This window comes from Neofelis nebulosa, chromosome 18 (genome assembly GCF_028018385.1).
Source record: "Neofelis nebulosa isolate mNeoNeb1 chromosome 18, mNeoNeb1.pri, whole genome shotgun sequence".
In the NCBI taxonomy this organism is placed as follows: domain Eukaryota; kingdom Metazoa; phylum Chordata; class Mammalia; order Carnivora; family Felidae; genus Neofelis; species Neofelis nebulosa.
Window position 1 is genome coordinate 45,124,680 of NC_080799.1, and position 15,479 is coordinate 45,140,158.

General features: G+C 46.0%; 1 protein-coding gene and 1 long non-coding RNA gene across 3 annotated transcripts in view; both read right to left on the reverse strand.

Moving 5' to 3' along the window:
* RAB11FIP3 (RAB11 family interacting protein 3) overlaps positions 1 to 15,479 on the reverse strand; it is an 86,209-nt gene that overhangs the window by 38,348 nt on the left and 32,382 nt on the right. For both annotated transcript variants that reach the window (XM_058710965.1, XM_058710964.1), the window contains exon 2: positions 1,887 to 1,980. In XM_058710965.1, the coding sequence (XP_058566948.1) occupies positions 1,887 to 1,980 (94 nt within the window). The remainder of the gene's footprint in view (positions 1 to 1,886; positions 1,981 to 15,479) is intronic.
* Positions 10,930 to 15,235, reverse strand: LOC131501197 (uncharacterized). Its single transcript, XR_009256685.1, has 3 exons — positions 14,408 to 15,235; positions 12,811 to 14,166; positions 10,930 to 12,561 (listed from the first exon to the last, which is right to left on the reverse strand). It is a non-coding gene; the product is annotated as an uncharacterized LOC131501197 (long non-coding RNA).

The following is a 15,479-nucleotide window of genomic DNA, read 5'->3' on the forward strand; positions in this document are numbered from 1 at the left end:
TTCATCTGAGGGCTCTCTTCTTCCTCCCTCTGCCCGCATGGCGTTACCCACGTCATCCATCCCCTGCTAGTACCACCTCCCAGAGGGTCTCCTGCCTCACACCTGCTCTACATGTCTCTCCCCAGGCCCCATCTGCCCAGGAGATGGTGGCATCCTCACCACGGCCCCAGGGCCTGCAGACTTTCCATCAGTGGGCTCAGCCAACCTCATCACAGGCCTCAGGACAGCTCCGCCACCTGGACCAGACCTCACTCCAGCCACCCTTACCTGGCTCCCCTCCGGCCCTCCTCACAGAGGGCTCCTACCTAGAGCCAGGCTGCATGGTTCTATGGCATGGCCCCCTGTCACCATACGGACCATTCCCTCTCTCAATATGTGCTCTGGACCCAAAGGACCACAGGACCCCCAGACTATGGTAGTACTCACACAGGTCCCGAGACACAGAGCACATCTCAGAACCACCTGGGCTCAGCATCACAGGAAACCCAGTTCCTATAGGACACCGTTGGGCAATACAGTAGACAGAGGACAGACAAGATAGGTGACTCTGCCAACAACTGCTGATAAGACTTGGAATCCAAGGGCCTCCCTTGACTCAGCCACTGCAGGTCCTGCCCCTGTTCTCCCTCTTCCTTCTCTGACAAGTGCAGGAAGAAGGGAAGGGCTTGCTTGCAACCAGTGCCTTTCGGCCACCATCACCCCCACACACCTGGCTGAAGCTGGGGCATGAAAAAAAGAGGGCTCTCCAGAGCTCCAGAATTCGACGTGAAGGGACAGCATACGGGCAACTTGAGTGCACGTGAGATACTAAGCTCACGCCCAGAAGGCCAGCCATCCCACTCCTGTGTACAGGCCCCAAAGGCATGAAAACATGTGCCCACACAAAGAATTATACACAAATGTCACTAGGACCTTTACTCATAACAGCCCCAAACTGGAAACATACTAGCCCCAAAACAAGTGTCCACCCCTAGGCAGAGAGAAACGACACATGGTACAAGAATACAATGGAACTGCTCTGCAATCGAAACACAGACCCCAACCGTGCAACATACGTGCGTCTCAAAAACGTCACACGCAGGGAGATACCAGATGTAGAGCACATACTGATCATTTTCTTTGTGTCAACAAAGCCCTACAAGGCAAAACTGACCTAGGGTGATGAAAATCAGCCAAGACGGTGCTGAGAGGACAGAGAGGCCACGTGGAGGCCATCAGGAAGAGGTCTGCAGGGATGGTAACACTTGGTAGAGATTTGCATTAGTAGACATAAGAATTTGTCAAAATTCAGCCAGGCCTAAGATTTACTTAAGATTTGTGCATTTCACTGTAAATTTTTACTCAAGGTAAGACTGCAAACAAATATTGAACTGTAGGTAATGACTGGCACACATGCTGAAGTGTTTAGGGTGAAATGTACAGGAGTATGCAACTTGTTAGGGTGAGTGTACGGGAGTATGTGATTTGAAACGCATCCCATTAAAAACAGGATGGCTTGTCGGCCAGACAGACGGTGGACTGATACACAACAATGTAAATACAGCAACATGTGGCCTGTAGGGCACCAACGGCAAGGATGCATGTGGGTGCTCACATGTAAGCCTTTCGATATTCTGGTATGTCTGGGGAAAGGGGCAGTAGCTTTCTAACGTTATGGATAAGAGACTGAGTTAGTTCTCTAAGATAGGGTGTGTGAGGAGCAAAGAACAGTGAGAGAGCACCCTGAAACCGGAGTATTTTAGGGGCTTTGAGGAGAAGGGAAGATGTTAAGCCCAGCCAAAGGAGCCTGAGGAGTGAGGGGTATTCTTAAGGTTGGCTGAGGGCACAGCAGGGCAAGGGCTGGAAGAGAGAATGCGAGCAGGAAGCACAAGGTGGGGTAGACTGACCTCCATTCCTGATTGCGGTGATCCCTCGGTAGAAGTCCTCAAAACTGATCACGCCAAGCCCGCCGGGGTCCAAGTATTTCGTTAAGTCCTTCACCTGCAATTGTCAAGTGAGAGTATGTTACCCAAGCCGTACAAAATCAGAGGGAGAGTCCACCAGGTGTCTGACCCCTTCACCACATTCAGAGGAGCAGCCTTCTTGCAAGGTGCGGTACTGAAAATAAGAGCCATTTATTCCTCTGATCCGAACGCCACCCACAGCTCCAGCCAAAGACAAGTGGCCTCCCAGCAGAAAGCTGCCAAAGGCACCTGGGACCATGAATCGTGGAAGTTAAGGCTATGCTCTCAAAGGTCAATAGTCATGCTTCTTGGGCACCTGGGGGGCTCAATCGGTTAAGCGTCTGACTCTTGACTCAGGTCATGATCTCACAGTTCGTGGGACCGAGGCCTGCACTGGGCTCTGCGCTGACAGCCTGCTTGGGATTCATTCATTCATATCCACCCCCCCTCCCCCTCCCCCTCCCCCACTTGCGCTCACCTGCTCTCCCCCCACCCCAAATAAAAATAAACTTTGAAAAAGAAATTAGTCATGCTTCCTAATTGTGAAGATTGGAAGTGTCGAAGTTTTAGATATTATTCTAGCCGGTATCTAGATTATTACTACAGCACAGTCCCACCTTTCCATTCTGACATGCCTTTCCAACTGTGCAGAGTCCTTAGTAAAAATAACTTAGGCAAGAAGATGCTGGATATCAAAAATCTTAAGTAAGATGATTCACACATGGATATTAGAGAATGAAACTCTTCAGAAAAAAGATAGATTTATACTTTCAAGTATAAACTGTGTTTCATCAAAATTTAAAACTTCTGTGCTTCAAAAGACACCATTAGCAAAACTAAAAGACCAGACCTAGACTAGAAGATATTTGCAAATCATGTATCTGGATAAAGGACTTGTATCCAGAATGTATAAAGAAAACTTACAATTCAACAATACCACAATTTTTTTTTTTTTTAATGGGCAAAACATTTAAATAAACATTCTACCAAACAAGACAGACAAATGGCTGGGGCGCCTGGGTGGCTCAGTCAGTTAAGCATCCAGCTCGCAGCTCGGGTCGTGATCTCACAAGCAGGTGGGGTGGGTTTGAGCCCGCACTGGGCTCTGTACTGACAGCTCAGAGCCTGCAGCCTGCTTCAGATTCTGTGTCTCCATCTCTCTCTGCCCCTCCCCTGTTTATGCTCTGTTTTTCTCTCAAAAATAAACTTTAAAAAATAAAATAAAAATAAATAAATAAGATAGACAAATGGCTGATAAGCACATGAAAAGATGCTCAAGATTGTGAGTCCTCAGGGAAATGCACATTAAAACCGAGACATCACTCACCAGAATGACTGTATCCAAAAAAACCAACGACAACAGGTGCTGGGGAGGGTGTGGGGACCTGGAACCTCACACAATGCCAGGAGGAAGGGAAGATGGTCTGGCCAGTGGGGAACACCACTTAGCAGTTGAAAAGTCAAACGTAACTATACCACACAACACAGCAACTCCGCTCTCAGGGATGTCCCACCACACATACAAAGGTGTGCATGCACATGTTCGCAGCAAGCAGCATCACTCCCGCCAGGTAAGAGGAGAAGGAACCCACTGTCCATCACATTACGGGAGGAATGGGTAAACAAGGTGTGGTCTAGCCATATAATGGGCCACTATCTGGCCCTAAAAAGAAATGAAATAGTGACACACACAACATGGATGGAATCTCAAAACCATTCCGCCAAATTAAAAACCAGACACAAAAGACCACAAATTATATTCTTTCATTTACAGAATGCTTTCGGAAAAGACCACTCTCCTGACATAAAAAGCACATCAGTGGTTGCCTGGAACCGTGTGGGGTGGCGGACACGGGCTGCAGGCAGCATGAGGGACCTTTTGGGGTGTGTAAACACTGAACTAGGTTGTGGGAGCTGCACGATCCTATACGCTTACTAAAATTCGCTCAATCATATACTTACAATGGGTGAATTTTATGGCATGTAAACTATACATCGACAGGGGCACCTAGGTGGCTCAGTCGGTTGAGCGTCCGACTTCGGCTCAGGTCATGATCTCACAGTTCATGGGTTCGAGCCCCGCAACAGGCTCTGTGCTGACCTCTTGCTCAGAGCCTGCAGGCTGCTTCGGATTCTGTGTCTCCTTCGCTCTCTGCCCCTCCCCCGCTCATGCTTTGTCTCACTCTGTTTCAAAAATAAATAAATGTAAAACAATTTCAAAAATATTACACATTGACAAAGCTTTTAAAAATAAATGAATAAAAAGATAAAAAGGATTCAAGAGAAAGTGACAAATATTGAAGACAAAGACAATTTACTATATTGTGAGAAGTGAGATGATTCATTTTCAGAAATACCAAATAAAAGCTGTGCTGTTTAGTTAACAATAGGTTTACAACCTATTGGAAATATGTATGAACCCCCCCCCCCCGCCCCGCCCAAGCCCCCGACAGTGGAGTCCCAAACCCTTACACACCTCACTTCCTGGTTCTTCGTCCCCTCTCCATTTCGCGGGCTTTGCAATGAGCATGTGCCACCAAACTGATGTCTCTGCGTCACCTCAAGGAATGTACACTTGTTCCTTTCAGACTACTTTTTGGCCTTCCGTGGGCACAGGCGACATCCGGGTAAGGCCATAACCTCTGTAGCACTCAGCCAATAAGGAACCAGGGGAGGGACTTACGTGCTAGGAGATCAGTTGTCTGCTATAACCACTGAGTGTCCCTGTCTCAGTCAGACACCTGCTCTTGCAAGAACGTCAACTAAAGCCTCACTTCACTGTGCTCCGAGTCTCCTTGTGCCCCTTTAATGGGGGTGGAAGGCTTATTTCTCACAATATGAATAAAAGAAGCCCCAGAGAAGAAAAATCAAAGGGACAGAATATTAAAACTATATTTAAGAAAACTTCTTTAAAATAAAAAAGTAATTTTAACTACATATTGAAAGAGTACATTGGGTATTGAGTATCCAATCGGGACTCACTCTGGTGAGTTTCTTGGACTTTAAAGGAAAGAAAGTCCTCTAAAAAGCTATGCAAAATTCAGGTGACTATAAAAGAAAATTTGATTATCATTAAACTTTTCAGCAGGAATACCCAGTAATAAGGAATATGACAATTCCCTCATTTGAAGCGTTGTTCAGAACAGGCACCCTCACGTGACTGACAAAGAAGCAAAGGATGTCAGAGTGAAAGTATTCAGCAAACACCTCATAACCCTGAATTTGAATCTGAACTATCACTGTGAAGTATCACTCACGATGTACTAAAACAAAATGAAGACTTTCCAATTCTGTCCAATTAAAAGCAAGCTGCCCTAGCATCCAGACTGTGATATTTAAACCCCACTTCCCATTCAAAGGAACCAGGACCCGCAGAGACGTGTCAGGAAGTGTGCAAGCGGAGCCTAGAACCCAGTCATACCTGAGAGCAAAGAAGCTATCAGAGACTCACTGGGTCACATCCAGTAACTCAGGGGCCAGCCAGAAGACGCTTTCACAGCCCAAAACGAGACAACACGGGCACGGGTGAGAGTGCTGGCTCAGGGGAATGAAACACAAACATACCTCAAACTGTGCAGGCATAATTACGGTAAAACAAAACAAACAAACAAACAAAACCAACTGGTCATCAATGAAGGACACGAGTGAACCAGGTTATTACTGTGAAAACAAATAAACAAAGGGAAAGAATCAAGTAGTTACGGAGCATCCAGCTAGTAAATGGGGGAAGGATGGAGACCAAACGTCACGCCTGCAATCCTCAGTGAAGTAATGCACAATGACCCTCAGTGCTTCCTGAGGCCACAGAAAGACAGATGGCCAGACACCACACGGCTCCTGACCGAACTCTGCAGCACCACCTAAATGAAGCCTGAACCCAACTACCAAATTGCAGGAAAACACAATGATCAGAGCAACACGTTTCAACAACACTGCACGGATGCAACCAACAAATCCAGTCCGTGAGGCCCCAACAGACACAGATGAGTGACCTTCTGCTTCCAAAGCAAAAAGGACAGACGGGAAGCCCTCACTAAGGGACTCAGAACACACAGCAATCTGTGACCTGGAGGGGCTTTTTGGATCTTGATTCAAATAAATTGCTTTTTAAAATCATGTTTAGGGGTGCCTGGGTGGCTAGTCACTTAAGTGTCTGAGTCCTGACTTCGACTTGGGTCATGATCTCACAGTTTGTGGGTTCGAGCTCCACATCGGGCTTTGGGCCGACAGTGTGGAAGCCTGCTCGGATTCTTTGTCCCCCTCCCCCGCCCTAACCCCGCTCACATGCACCACTCTCTCTCTCTCAAAAATAAACAATCAAACAATTTATACAAAGGTGGAAAACCAGGGCTAAGACTTCGGCAGGCACGAACTGCGGCTGAGAGCAAACCCACTAATCCACGACATCCACAAACGTCCCCAGGGCCTCCTCGGCACAGGGCAGGCTGGAAGCCACCATGTTCAGCCCCCTCACCACTATTCAGGTAACATAAAGTCAGAGTGGAATAGGCCCGGCTCAAGCTGACTGACCCTGAGGGTGTGGGGCCCTCGAGTCACACACTGAGTCCCGCCTTCTCCCTCTGCTACCCGGAGAAGGCAAGGGCCACTGACCCTACAGCGCAGGGCCTTTGTGCCACTGAGATACAGGTCTTGGAAGTCCATGCATCCAATGACTTCTTCAAACAACTGAATGGGAATTATTTATAAAAGGCCTCCTTCCTTATCACACAAAAAACTTCATTCCTAAAGCACATGAGGTCTAGTGAGAATCTTGCTGGATACATGAACGGGGATCTAACCTGGAATCCATACTGACAAATCTGTCCTTAAGATTCCTAAAAATTTGGGGGCACCTGGCTGGCTCAGTAAGTAGAGCATGTGACTCTTGATCTCAGAGTCATGAGTTCAAGAGTTCAAGCCTCACATTGGACATGGAGCTTACTTAAAAAAAAAAAAAAAAAAAAAAAAGATTCCAAGAATTTCAACAACAAAGCAACTAACGAATTGAACACAAAGTACCAAGCTGCTCATTCTGAAACATTAACCCAATGCCTTTTAAACAAATCATTAACTAAGAGTAGAATTTTTGACATGTTACCATGTCAGTATGAGCAAAGAGGAATCAAAGTATACATTTTTTTTTAATGTTTATTTATTTTTGAGACAGAGGGAGACAAAGAGCCAGTGGGGGAGGGGCAGAGAGCGAGGGAGACACAGAATCCGAAACAGGCTCCAGGCTCTGAACTGTCAGAACAGAGCCCGATGCGGGGCTTGAACCCACGAACTGTGAGATCATGACCTGAGCCGAAGACAGACACTTAACCGACTGAGCCACCCAGGCGCCCCAAAGTATACATTTTTAAAGCCCACTTTAACTATGCTTTCTTTATAGTTTGGAGAATAAATCAATTTCCATGTGGCTGATGATTTGGGGATGATTCTAATTCTCTAAGCCCAAAGTACTCCATTCAGAAGCTTTCAGACAAAGTAAGGTGACTGTGAAAAATAAGAACATGCCCTTTCTTGCACAATCCAGCAGGGCCAGAAAACAAGCCAAGGGACATGCACTTGAGTGGTCAAAGCGAGCCCGTACCCTCTGCAGGATATGGATTCAGTAAGTCACAGAAACACCAGGGGAGAGAAAACCACCCTGCAAGCAGCTTCAGACAGATACCGCTGGTCCCTCCCTACAGGGTTCCTCTGAGAAACTAACAAATCATACTATTTCTACTACAGATGCGGACACACAACGTGGGAGGAGAAGCCAGAGCAACTTTGCTGACCGCAGTCAGCACCAGCTGAAGAGGCAGCTCTCCCAGCAATCACGCTGAAAGCACTGCACGAGGACAGGACAGACTACCCTCATTTCTGCACCTTGTTGTTACTACCATGCCTAGACGGTAATATTCTCAATCAACAAAACTTTTCTTATGGAAAGTCACCTCCAACTCACACTTCTAGAACACTCCAGCCGAAAAGAGTGCAGAGTAACATTCCTCTAGAGACTACAGTCTGAAAACAGAAAACGAGTTCCAATACATTTAAGATGATTCAAACCAACATCGTTAGTCATTAGGGAAAGGCAAATTAAAACTTCAATGACGTGCATATCTATTTGATGGCTAAAGTTAAAAAGACTGGCCAAACCATGCACCCCAAGGGTTTGGGAGGATGCAGAGGCACTGTTGTGAATGTAAAATTACACAACCACTTTGGAGAACCATTTGGGAATTCCTTTCATACACGAATGATCAGAGAAGCTTTAGTTGCAATGGTCAAAAGAATGGCAACAACCTAAATGTCCATCAACACACGAATGCATGAACAAACTGTGGTATTGGGGGGCGGGGAGGGGGAAGCCATGAAAATAAGTACAAGGTTCCTGGGGCTCCCTCTAGCTATTCATAAACTTCAGGTCAGCTGTGTGAGTGGGCAGGAGGGGCTAGGGAGGGAAGCAACTCCCAAAAGCCTGATTACACATCATTTCTGAACCTCACCCACCTTCTGGCATCTGCACTTCTTCCAATAAAGCACATATACCCTGGGTTTTCCCTGCTGCTTTGAAGAAGCCCTTCTTGGTGTCCTGAGATGCACCAGCCGGGGCACCCCCACCAGCGCCCACCTGCAGGGGACAGCCAGTGCCCCAGGCACCCAGAGCTCTCTGCCACCGACAGCCCCACTGGCCTCTGCACCCGGAGGTGTGTGTCACAGCAAGCACCAACACTCAAGACGCCATTTCCAACTTTCCTTACTTAGGGATGAGCAAAAATTAAGTCATTTTGATAAAATGAGAAAATACCAAATGTCCTATAATTTTCAAAGTTTATGAACAGGCGTCAGGAAAGATGTTTATGTTTTGCTTCTTTACTGACATCTGTGGAAATAAGCCAGGCGTATTTTAAGTAGACAGAGCTATGATTCTCAGTAGACATTTAAGGTTGTGGTTCTTCTGGGGGAAATGGAGACAAACAGGTGAGGAGGGAAAAGGGCTGCATGAGGCTACACACCCTACCATGTGTGTAGGGTGCTCTCTTAAAAAAGAACCCCCAAAACAGCGAGATGGTAGCATCTATTTACCTTTGGGTGGTGCTGACAAAAGAACTGATAACACCAAGGAATTATTTTATTTTTTATTTTTATTTTTCAGGTAAACTCCACCGCAACGTGGGGCTTGAATTCACACTGTAACATCAGGAGTCACATGCTCTACCAACTAAACCAGCCAGACCCCCCAAAGAATTATTTTAATTATTTAGATGTGATACTGGTATGTGATTTTTTAAAAAAAGAATCCTTATTTTTTGGAGGTACCTTTTGGAGGTACCCTAACCAAACCCTAACCCTAACCCTAACCTAAAAAATCATATTTAGTATGATATCAGTATCATGATAAAGTATTTAGTATGATATTAGATATTAGTATTTAGTATGATGTGAGGTCTAGGATTTCCTTGAAAACTGATGGCGGGGGGACAAGACTTTCGGGAACTGACAGTTTTGCAGAGCAATAGGCACACACAAGTTTGTTACACGATTGTCTTTATTTTTGTATATGTTGAAAATTTCCGTAACAGTAAGATTTTTTTTTTTTTTTTTTTTTTTTTTTTTTTATTTATTTTTGGGACCGAGAGAGACAGAGCATGAACGGGGGAGAGGCAGAGAGAGAGGGAGACACAGAATCGGAAACAGGCTCCAGGCTCTGAGCCATCAGCCCAGAGCCTGACGCGGGGCTCGAACTCACGGACCGCGAGATCGTGACCTGGCTGAAGTCGGACGCTTAACCGACTGCGCCACCCAGGCGCCCCAAGATTTTTTTTTAAGTGCAGAATTACATACCTTAATAAAGCAAAAAAGGAGGAGGAGGAGGGAGAGGCACAAAAAAGCAAAAACTGGGTGTAGAAGTTCAAATTTGCCAAGCATTTGCCATTTTCTATTAGATTATTAAAATGATGGAAATTTTCATGTCAGGTAAGTTCTTTCCTGCAGAACAAGTTTGAATTGAGAGGACATTTTAACTGACTTAAATTGTTCAAAAAAAAAAAAAAACCCAGCTATATAAATCTAAACCTTTTGATTATCATAATCCCAGATCTATTGTTACTTTGCAGTCTGCACTCCCTTCCTGCAACTTATTAATAATCAGCTTTTTGGCAGAGTAAAAACTTCATCCAAGGAGGGAAACAACTTCTGATGTGGGATAAGAAGAATCCTTTATTAAATTCAGGCAGGCAGCAGGAAAGAGCCGTGGACGGGACATTCCCACTTACCACTTTTCCAGGAATCCCTCCCATTCTAAAGAGCCCACCAGAGGCCATCACCCAACCCGCAGGTTCACTCCCAACCGTGGGCTCCTGAGGACCCCAGCATTCCTCGCCAGAAGTCTCTCTCCACACCTAAGGGAGCTGACAGGATAGGTACAGGTCATAGGAGTCACATCTCTTAAGCATTAAACAAAAGAAAAGAAAAGAATAGTAGTGAATTTTCCATGTCTGGGAGAGGCAGTAGGAGTATAATCCAAACTTTTCAGCACTACGCTGGTTTCCTTACTGAACAGTATTTCTTACAGGAATCTTACTGATCACACAGTAATTATGTCAGATACAATGACCCTTAGAAAATCTAAGTACCAGAGATGGGTTAAGAATTCATATGATCTCACGGTTTGGGAGTTCAAGTCCCACGTCGGGCTTCATACTGAGCATGGAGCCTACTTAAGATTCTCTCTCCCTCTCCCTCTGCCCCTCCCTCCGACTCTCAAAATAACTTGGAAAAAAAAAAAAAAGAATTCACGTGATGCAATGAGACAGACCCCTCAGGGGGTGCCTGGGTGGCTCAGTAAGTTGAGCACACGACTTCGGCTCAGGTCATGATCTCTCAGTTCGTGGGTTCGAGCCCCACATCGGGCTCTGTGCCAACAGCTCAGGGGCTGGACCCTGCTTTGGATTCTGTCTCCCTCTCTGTCTGCCCCTCCCTGCTCACACTCTGTCTCTCTCTCAAAAATAAATAAAAATAAAAATTTAAAGACAGACCCATTCCCAAGGCTTATTGCTCTAAAGAATTGGGGAAGAAACTACAAATTCTATTTAGTAGGAAACATGGTGCTTTTTGCTACATTTGGATAAGAGTGAATATGCATCTCCTGTCTATCCACAATTTCATGTGCCTCTGCTGACTGACTCATCAAGGCAGGCAGTCAGGGGTGAAATACCAAAAGCCCTCCAAGTCCCAGTTTGACAAGGAATGTAATATTAAAACCTTTTATAAGGAATTCTTTCTAAATCCTGTGAAACCTAATTCCACCTTTCTAAATTTTATGTATTTCTTTTTCTGACTTCAATAAATTGTTAACTATCTTCAGATTTTTAATGAATGTATATATCTTTTTAAAAAATAAAGACAGACCCACGAGAAGAGTTGTGGACAGATGCACAGAGGAGGCACAAGCAGACAGTGCCCATACACAGTAACACTGTTCCCTGTTCCCCTCCATCACAGAAAACAACTTCTACTGATAGGTTTAGGTATGTCACACACAGCCAAATCACTAGTAAAAATTCTTTCTGTAACATCCCCCTGGAAATAAGTTTCAAATCCCACAAGCACCAGGAATCAATGAGTCATTTATTCTAGCTTAAACTCCGAAGAAGCTAAAACTCTTGATATCAGTAATCATGAAGAGTACAGATATGCACTTGAGTAGGGGGATTTTGCTGGTTGGTTCATTTTACTGGAGATAACTGAAGGAATCTTAGAAGTGTAAAGATGCTTGATAAATCACTACAGTGACACACTTAATACAATAAAAGCTGAAAAAGCTGTGTGCTCAACCAGAGTGGGCACTGGTTTGAGTTCTGAGACCAGAAAAATAAATAAATAAGAAGAAATGTCACAACTTTGTTCGTAGAGCCTTTGAAAGCGAGGCACAAATAACAGATGATTCCAGCTTCCTTCTCTTCCTCCTTGTCTAGAGAACCAACGAAATGAGAGAGAGCTTCCCATATGTTACACTCCCTAAGCCTACAGGACAGTGTCACATCAGGGCTTTGGGATCTTGGATGCAGAGCACCACAGAGGACTTTTTAACCCTAGTAGGTCTGCTTTGCACCAACTATTATATCAAGTAACTTTTTCAGGGATTATGCTTGGCAATTTATACTTGAAGACCCTGTTCACAGATTTCTCCAGGTGAGAAGGAACACTTACTTTTTAAAAAAAATCAGCCAGGTGTGTGAACATAAGATAAAGACGTGCTGTCGCCCTAACACCTAAATCGCTTTGGAATTACTGTGTCCGGCTGGGGAAAAATGAAGTCATTTCAGTAAATCGAATGTCTAATTTGGGGCAACTTAGAAGGCAACGTAGGTTTACTTCTAAACTTAAATTTGAAATTAAGACAGTTTGAATACGATAAATTTTCCAACACTGAATGTGCTCATTTGGAGCTCAGTTTTTCTTTTTCTTTATTTTTAAAAAGATTTTATTTATTTATTTTTTTAAGATTTTACTCTTAAGTAATCTCCACACACAGCGGGGGTGGGGCTCACACTTTCCAGGCTCCACTGACTAAACCAGCCGGGAGCTCTGGAGCCCAGTTTTTCCACTTGAAGTAAAAGAACACCTTCCTAGGGGCGCCTGGGTGGCGCAGTCGGTTAAGCGTCCGACTTCAGCCAGGTCACGATCTCGCGGTCCGTGAGTTCGAGCCCCGCGTCGGGCTCTGGGCTGACGGCTCGGAGCCTGGAGCCTGTTTCCGATTCTGTGTCTCCCTCTCTCTCTGCCCCTCCCCCGTTCATGCTCTGTCTCTCTCTGTCCCAAAAATAAAAAAATAAAAAACGTTGAAAAAAAAAAAAATTTAAAAAAAAAAGAACACCTTCCTAGATCTGTGATGATGGGCATATTAATCATCCCTAGTTTCATGGGGAAGGCTTAGAAAATTCTACAATAAAGGCATCATGTTGGTCTTACATGTTAAAGGTCATTCTATATGTCCCCCAAGAGGCGTGTATCACATTCAGGAATCCCTGTCTTTCAGAAATAGGTGCCAAAGGTCACCAGCCGTGCCCCTCATCAACAGGAGCTTGCCCGCACCCAGCTGTAGCCATGACTGGCTCACTCCTCCTGACATGCTTTGGGTCAGGGGCGTGGGTTGTCTCCAGCACCCAGAAGCTGCCTTCTTTACATCTGTCATCACTGGGATTTTGGCAGATCGCAACTCTCCTAACAAGTTCACCATCCACTCTGAAGCTTTCCTTGGTGTGGGAGGGGAGGCGAGGCAGGGAGGCCGGCAGGAGGCCCAGGTCTGGGGCAGACTCCCAATGCTCAGGGGCGCGCCAGTTCTGACTCTGTGTTATTTCTGTTAATACCTTTATGGAGACACAGTTCACATACCATACAATTCACACATTTACAGAGCACAGCTCAGTGTTTTCTAGTATATTCACAGAGCTATCTCCATGTTATTTTAAAGACAATAAAATCTCAAAATGTACATGAGAATACTCCAAAAAGTCAAGGGCATACATTCAAGTTTTATGCAAACATACTGAGGAAATAACACAGACTTCATAAAAATAACTAAAGAACACATACATTTGACTTGTACGTAACCACATTAATCAGAGGAAAGAGCAAGGCATTTCTCCATTTCAGGTCTGTCGTCAGGAGAGTCAGGGGGACCAGAGAAATGGAAGAGAAGTAGCTCTTGCTAGGACTCTCCTGGCCCTGAGGCCCCCTCCAAGGGGCTGGGAAAAGGTCCCCTCCACGGCTCTTCTCTGGAAAGCTACCCAAGTTCAGATCACAGAACACTGCTCCAGCCTCCAACCGACCCCCTCACCTCGCTGCACTCAACAGAGAACCCAGACATCCCTCAACTCATGGCCCAACAGAGACCCGAGAGAAAGTTCAGTTATCAAATACCGGCACACGGTGCAAAATGTTACAGCACAGTAAGGCCTGGAACATGCTCGCCCACCCCCACCCTGCTCCCTGAAGCCCTTCTTTCTAACTTTGGGTAGTTTGGGAGGGATCATTGCCTCCATATCTAATTAATATGCTTCTGGTGCTATTTCTTGGCTTTTCAAAATTTACATGCTGTGTTTTGGCCTCCTATGGAAAAATATGAGAATTCAGTGTCCCCGCTTCCGAGCTTGCCTAGGTCTTCTGCCGTGTTTACATCATTGACTACATAAATATTTTTTGCTGTTGCTCATTTAAACTACAGGACCACCTTTCTTTTTTTTTAATTTTTTTTTTCAACGTTTTTTATTTATTTTTGGGACAGAGAGAGACAGAGCATGAACGGGGGAGGGGCAGAGAGAGAGGGAGACACAGAATCGGAAACAGGCTCCAGGCTCCGAGCCATCAGCCCAGAGCCTGACGCGGGGCTCGAACTCACGGACCGCGAGATCGTGACCTGGCTGAAGACGGACGCTTAACCGACTGCGCCACCCAGGCGCCCCCAGGACCACCTTTCTTGTACACTTTTTCCATACTTAAGAATTCTCTTGCTTTTTGTTGCCTTTACTTTCTGCATCCCTATTGCTCTAACCCTCCACAGGACTGCACACCCCTTCAAACCCTCCCCACCATGACCTGACCCCTAGGTGTTTCCCACGATGCCCCCAGGAGCTTCCTGTGCATCCTCCTGTCTCGGTGCCCCCTCCTCTCAGAGAAACGGCTGTAGCTCCTGAGACGGGGTGTACAGCATGCACCTGGGACCCTTCTTGCCTGCAACACCTTGCACTCTTCCCTCCACGAGACAGGTGCCCATGCACAGAGCTGCAGGTGGGAAATCCAGCTCCCTGGTGCCAGAGGGGTCAGTGCCCTGCTTCCGCTCAGTCCTGCAGGTGCCACAGTGCCTGCCACCATCCAGTCCTAATGCCCTGTGTGAGGTCTGTTTTAATCCCTGGAAGCTGTGGAGAACCTCTGTATCGGCGGGAATTGCCTGTCTGCTGGGGGTACTTCCTCCCTGTTCTGACCACAGGAAGAGCCCTTTCAAACAGAGACGCAGTCCTTGGGCTCTGTAAGCCTTCCTGAGGGAGCTTCCGATACCATCTCTAGCCTCCTCCCTGGCACATCTGTCAGGTGCTATGCCTCGTTAATCATGTACTTTCCTTATCTTTTCTCTCTTATTCTCTATCTTTTAAAGAACTTTCCAGGGTGGGGGCTTGGCTGGCTCAGTTTGAAGAACATCTGACTCTTGATTTCAGGATCATGTGTTCGAGCCCCACAATGGGTGCAAAGATTACTTAAACAAAAAGCTGAGGGAAAAAAGTAACTTTCTGGAATATATTCTTTTTTTTAATGTTTATTTTTGAGAAATGGAGGGGGGAGTGGGGGAGAGAGAGAGAGAGAGGGAGGGAGGGAGGGAGGGAGGGAGGTAGAGGGAGGGAGGGAAGAAGGGAGGGAGGGAGGGAGGGAGGGAGGGAAGAAGGGAGGGAGGGAGGGAGGGAGGGAGGGAGGGAGGGAGAGAGAGAGAGAGAGAGAGAGAGAGAGAGAGAGAGAACATGAGTGGGGAAGGGGCAGAGAGAAGGAGATACA